The 6,000-nt window shown below is 44.3% G+C and overlaps 1 protein-coding gene across 1 annotated transcript in view; it reads right to left on the bottom strand.

Annotated features, from left to right (window-relative positions):
* The window catches only part of LOC147747108 (vitamin D3 hydroxylase-associated protein-like), a 458,139-nt gene extending 456,241 nt beyond the window's left edge, over window positions 1-1,898 (bottom strand). Inside the window, exon 1 of the mRNA XM_086952359.1 lies at window positions 1,380-1,898. Within this exon, the coding sequence (XP_086808485.1) occupies window positions 1,380-1,571 (192 nt within the window). The 5' untranslated portion in view covers window positions 1,572-1,898. The remainder of the gene's footprint in view (window positions 1-1,379) is intronic.
* Window positions 1,899-6,000: the final 4,102 nt, after the last annotated feature.

Here is a 6,000-nt window from a genome sequence, read left to right on the forward strand (position 1 = left end):
GGGTGGGATCGGGTGAGTGAAACTGCTGACCCCATTCTGTGATGTGGTGTCACTCAGCTCTAGGCACTTTAGGGCTTAAAACTGAAGCACCCAGGTCCAAGGCAATCAGTCACGCTCTACCTTGTCATGGTGGAGGGCTTGGGGCTCTTTTGCCAGGCTGAGGAGGTCCTACCCACAGGGCAGTGAAATTCTCAGCCTGGCAAAGTTCAGCTCAGATATCCAGGGGCCTTTGCATTTAGTGCATGCCTAGCTCCTGGCTGCCTGAGATAACAAAAATAGTGTCAGCCAATCGGACCTTTGCTCAGCCTGACAGACACTCTTCTTGCTGGGAATATGGTGGAACGGGTGGCCCCAAGCCCACATGGACAGGCCGTGGGTGGCTGCCAGGTTGTATGTTAATGAACTGTACAACTATTTCAAAATACATCAGCAGTTAGGAAAGGACAAACATTTTAATAGGAACAAAACAAAGACATTTTACTTGGTGATGTGCAAATGTCAAATTTTTGCTGATTTCTTTTTCCACACATTATGGTTTTTGCGCTATATAGTTTTATTAGCAAAACTGCAAGACAGTGTGATTTTGAAGTCATTTCATTGGAAAATCTGTTATTTATAAATGACAGTGTGCTATCAATCCATGCTTTGGTAATATGTTGCTGCACACCACACTTTTACCTATCTCCTGCTGAATGGGTGTGGCTTATTTGATACACTTGTTCTTTGTTTGATACAGGGGTCCCCAAACCGGTCCTGGAGGGCCGGATCCATGCAAGATTTTTAAAATTACTACATGTATCTCAATGGGGATATCCCAAAAATCTGGCATGGATCCGGCCCACCAGGACCGGTTTGGAGACCCCTGGATACTTTGATTTTTACAATCCCCATGGCTTTGAGTGATACAACACTGATGGCAGCACCTCCCACTCGGAAAAATGCTCCTTCAGCACTGGGGTGACCAGAAAATGCATCTATCACAGCTGTACTAGAGATGAGTAAAATAGAATTGAGCTCTGAAGGTGCAGGGAAGAAGTTAAAAGAGAAATCTCAGTTTTATGTATTTTGACCTATTTTATATGGCATAAGTTTTAGTGTTTCATAATGTGTTCTTAGAGTTCCACAGATGTAATATTCGTGATTTTGTATTTTCCGACATGTGTGACTTGGTCAAAAATGTTCTGAAAATCCTTTACCTGAAAACCAAACTCTTCCACGAGTATCAATCTGGTAGGGCCGAACTAGCCGTTCATGTTTCCCATGCCGGTAAATTAAGCACGATTCAACGGAGTAATTATGTCCCCTGGTATTTATAATACTCAGGAACAGGCCAACAGCGACATGCAGCACAATACAAGAAACGTGGCCACAAGCATTACCTGTCGCTGATACCTCCGGACAGCATCCTCCATCTTGCGCAGGCCCTCCTCTCGCCTCGCCTGCTCTGCGCGGATTTTCTCCGCCGTCCGCCTCCGCCGCATCCACTTCATGCCCAGGACCACAGTGGCCGATCCGCAAAGGATGCCGGCGAGCAGGCGGACGTCAAACTCCGGCTCCGGGACCCGCTTCATCCTTACCGGAACTGTAGAGACTCCCTTTCACTCTTCCTCACACTCAGTGCTTCTCTTAAATTTTTGGTCAGTTGTAAAGTAAACGGAACTTTCAGTTTTAAAATTTTAACTGAGAACCGTTGAGAAGTATCTTGAAAAGGGGATGTGATCTTTACGATGTTAAAGTCTGATGCAGCACGAAGTTTTTTACTCGCATCGAAGTCATACCAGGATTTTATCAAAGAGGATCCCGCCCTTTCAGACCGACCCCCGAGGAGAATGAATCCGCTCTCTACCCACTGTTGGCACTCCGCCAAGAGCGAAGTCTATTTACCCGGCCTCATGAATGGTATCTGCAGTCAACGCCCAGACTTGTAACTATGGCTGAAGGAATGCTGAGCAAAGACAGCAAGTTATACACTAACCGGACCGACAATCAGGCTTCGTTTGCATTTAAGATAAGGGTTAGACGTGGGCTGAGAGACTCTGTACTTACTACAAATGCAGTTCCCAAGCCTCCTTACTTGTCATTTCTGTACTGACATCTCTGCCATGGTGGAGTTTTCCACACATTAGCGTATATTTTTGTAGTAAATGTGGGGGCATGAGTGAGTTATTGAAAACTAGCGAAAAATTACAAGAAAATAGGAAAGAGGGAGGAATTAAAGGAGGGACATGCAGATACAGAAATACGCTCACAAAGGAGTACGAGAATTGCTAATCACCAAATATACTGCTAATTTTACTAACATCTCTAACTGTTACAAAACAAGATCAGTTGTACACCAGCCAGGCCTTCATGTTAGTCAAGCCCCACATGTAGAGCCCAATTCACAAACATACATCTACACATGTAGATCTACTCCCACACCTAGATGTAACTTTCTACTTTTTTGCTATTCATCATTTCCAGGTGGAGGTTTACATCAGAGGGGCTCTTTAGGCTGTGTAGAGTAACCTCCGCCCGACATTCGGAAGCTTTTCGACCGTGTTGCCCTTCCGACCGGTGTACAGTCCAACCACCCGATTACAATGTTTGTGGTCGGAACGTAAACCGTCTGGTCATTCCGTCTCAGTTCCGACCGACCCGCTGAGAATTTGTGTCGGTATAACTTTTATTGGGAGACCTAGGGGACCGCTGGGTGGTGGGAAATTTGTGTTAGCCCAGTTACCCCACAACTTTTCCACACAGAAATGTGTTTTTTTAGCTAAATTTGATTTGCAGGGCATTCTGGATAGGAACATGTGATAGGAAAATTTGGGCGATCCGCACAAGCCACACCTCTCTGTACGCCCCCGGGTGTCTAGTTTTCAAAACGGAATGGATTTGGTAGGTATCCCTGGACGGCCGTCAAGCCCGGGGCCAAAAATGCAGGTGACCTCCTTGCAAAATCAGGTCTTTTGTGAAAGATAATTTTGATGTTTCCACAATATGTTTCGCACCATTCCCTGTGGCAGGTACTTGGCCCACCCACACAAGTAAGGAACTATTTTTATCAGGAGAAATGTGAGGAAAATGTAAATTTGTTTAGCTAAATTTGAGATTTGCAGGTCATTCTGGGTGTAACATTTTTGGGTGATCCACACAAACCACACCTCCCTAGACTCACCTGGGTGTGTAGTTTTCTGAAATATCTGGATTTAGTACATCCCAGTGTATGGATGATTAAGTGGGTGTTTGACTGTTTAAGTGAGTGATTAGGTGTCTAAGTGAATGTATAGGTGAGTGACTAGGTTGTCTGAATGTCTGTATCAGCCTGTCACTTGGTGTTTAAGCGACTGTAAGGGATGGCGAGTGGGTACAGGAATGTCTGTATGGGTTATTCAATGGTTGTCTGAGTACCTGTATGGGTGTATGAATGTCTGTGTGGGTGCATGAGGGGTGTGTGACTGCCTGCATGAATGAGTCAGTGGATGAGTCAGTGGCTGTATGGGTTAGTGAGTGCATCTGTGAGGAACTCTATGGATGACCGAGTCAGTGTATGGCTTTTTCGGTGATTAAATGGATGCGTCAGTGGTATATGGGTGAGGAACCACAAGCAGATTATGGACGGAGTGCTGCAACTTTTCAGACATTCACCCCCAGTCACAGATCTGGGTTGAATCCATCATCATTCTTTAGCTCACTTTGCCACCCCAGTTCAGATCTAGATGTCTGCAAATCAGTCTTGACCCTGTGCCTCATGGGAACAGTCCAGTCCGAACTGCTAAGCCAGGTCTTCCCTGGATTGGAAACAAGCCTCCTGGGACCGGTTTCAGGATAATACCCCTCATTAGCCAGGCTGTCTTGAATCCAGAGGCAAAGAGAGCAAGAGGCCCACGTCTGGGCATACCCTGCCAATTTAGGGCAAACAAAGCAAACACAAGGATATGATGGACGGAGCGCTGAAACTTTTCAGAAACTCACCCTAGTCACAGATTTGGGTTGAATTCATCATCGTTCTTTAGCTCACTTCCCCACCTCAGTCCTGACTCAGTTAGTGCACGAGTGTCTGAAAAGATTTAGCGACTCATCCATTATCTCTTTGTGTATGCTTTGTATTTCTTCATTGTTTAACTTTTTTCTGCGACTTGGCTTCATGCCGAGTGCCATGATGTCTGCCAACACTTCCTACTTGAACTGTTGGCAGCCAATCAGAGCAGTGTATTTCCCTGCACGAGCTCGTCTTTGTTCAGTTAGATTTTGTGACTAGAGATATCACTCTAATTCTGAATTTACATTTCTCCAAAACTACTGAATGGATTTACACCAAATAAGCAAAAGGCACTTCCTTGAACCAACATCTACCCCCTGCCAAATTTGGTGAAAGGCTGTTCAGCGGTTCGGGCAGTAGATATGGCTAAATGTTCCAAAGAGAATTAACATTACAAACGCACCCTTATTGCGTGCCTCAATTTCTCGGTCCCCATTGCACGGGTCACCACCAAACTTTCCATGAGACCCAGAACCTACCTTGACACTTTTTGGAAAATTTCATGAAGATTGGTCAAATGACGCCAAAGTTATAGGCAAGTCAAAAAATGGCTTTCCTATGGAAACTAGGTCCTAACTACATTACAGTCCAGCGATATTTTGATTTTCAGTACAAGTGCATTTTGGGAACTGTAGGAACATTCCAAGTCACACGAGTATGTGAATTATAAAAGTTGAACACCTGCCCTATCATCTGTCTCACCTGTGATCAAGGTTGATGTTACAGCCGAAACATGTCAGGAAATGCTGCCACATTACTCATTAACCATCGGTGGTTTCAGCGAGTTAAGCTTCGTGGACTTTGTTTTTTGCTGGGATTGAATTTCACAGGCTGCTCCTTGCCCGTAAACGAAGCAGCCTTGCAGAGTTGGAGGCTCCGAAAATGGAGATTGTTGCTGTTCTAAATGGATTTGGAGAGCATGACTCGCTCGCCGTTTATGCATCATTAAGGATTACCAATTATTCATGGCATGAAGGTGAGGAATTGAGACTGGAGGAGAAGTGTCTACTCTGGCCGACTCTGAATCACTGTTGTTTGTAAGTATGGATTTGCAAGTGGCAGCAAGTTAGTTGAGCAAGTACGGTTTTAGAGAGAAAAAATGCACCAAAGATTTACTTTTAAAATACATGTGGCAATTGAATTTTGGACATTGTGCACTTGGGTAAAAACATTATTAAAGACTGAATGTTGATGCTATAATGCGTTACACCTTTACATTACACTCCATTGATATTTTAATTTTCATTGCCAATGCATTTTGGGAACTGTAGAAACATTCCACGTCACGTGATTATGTCACTTATAAAAGTTGAACACCTTCCCTATCATCTGGCTCACCTGTGATCAAGGCTGATGTTACAGCCGAAACGCGTCCGAAAATGCGGCCACATGAACTCATTAAACATCGGTGTTTATCATAGAGTTGGGCTTCATGGACTTTAGTTTTGTGCTGATTTATATATATATATTGGATGGCACTATGCTAATCCTACACTTAAAGACTTTGATAAAAAAAAGCAGACATTTGTGGTGAGCAAATTCAGAGTGTCGCTGGTGTTGAGAGTGCTTTATACTGCAGTTGCTTTCCACCTAAACTTGAGAACTACCCAGTGTTCCCTGCTTCTTTGATTGCATAATGTATGCGTCATTCTATGCCTGAAAGGTTTTGTTTTGACTCATACTGGGTGCTCAATGGTGCCTGGACAAAGCTATACCTCTCTAAAGAGCACTAATGACAGCAAAACACGAGTCAGGGGTTGCTTTTATTAATTGCAGGTTGGCTTGGATGGCTTTTCACCAATCCAAAGCCATAATTCTGTGCCTGAAGTGGTAAAAGGCTTTGGCCAATTTACAGCTCGGCACTTCAACCTATGAGATATCTTGGTGAAAGCACAACTAGCCTAAAAAAGTGCCAAGCCGCGTCGGTGTTGTGGGATTAGGTACAGAGGTAACTTCCTCGCGCCTCTAAGATCTAG

The sequence above is a fragment of the Lissotriton vulgaris genome, chromosome 1_1, assembly GCF_964263255.1.
Source record: "Lissotriton vulgaris chromosome 1_1, aLisVul1.2, whole genome shotgun sequence".
NCBI classification, from domain to species: Eukaryota; Metazoa; Chordata; class Amphibia; order Caudata; family Salamandridae; genus Lissotriton; species Lissotriton vulgaris.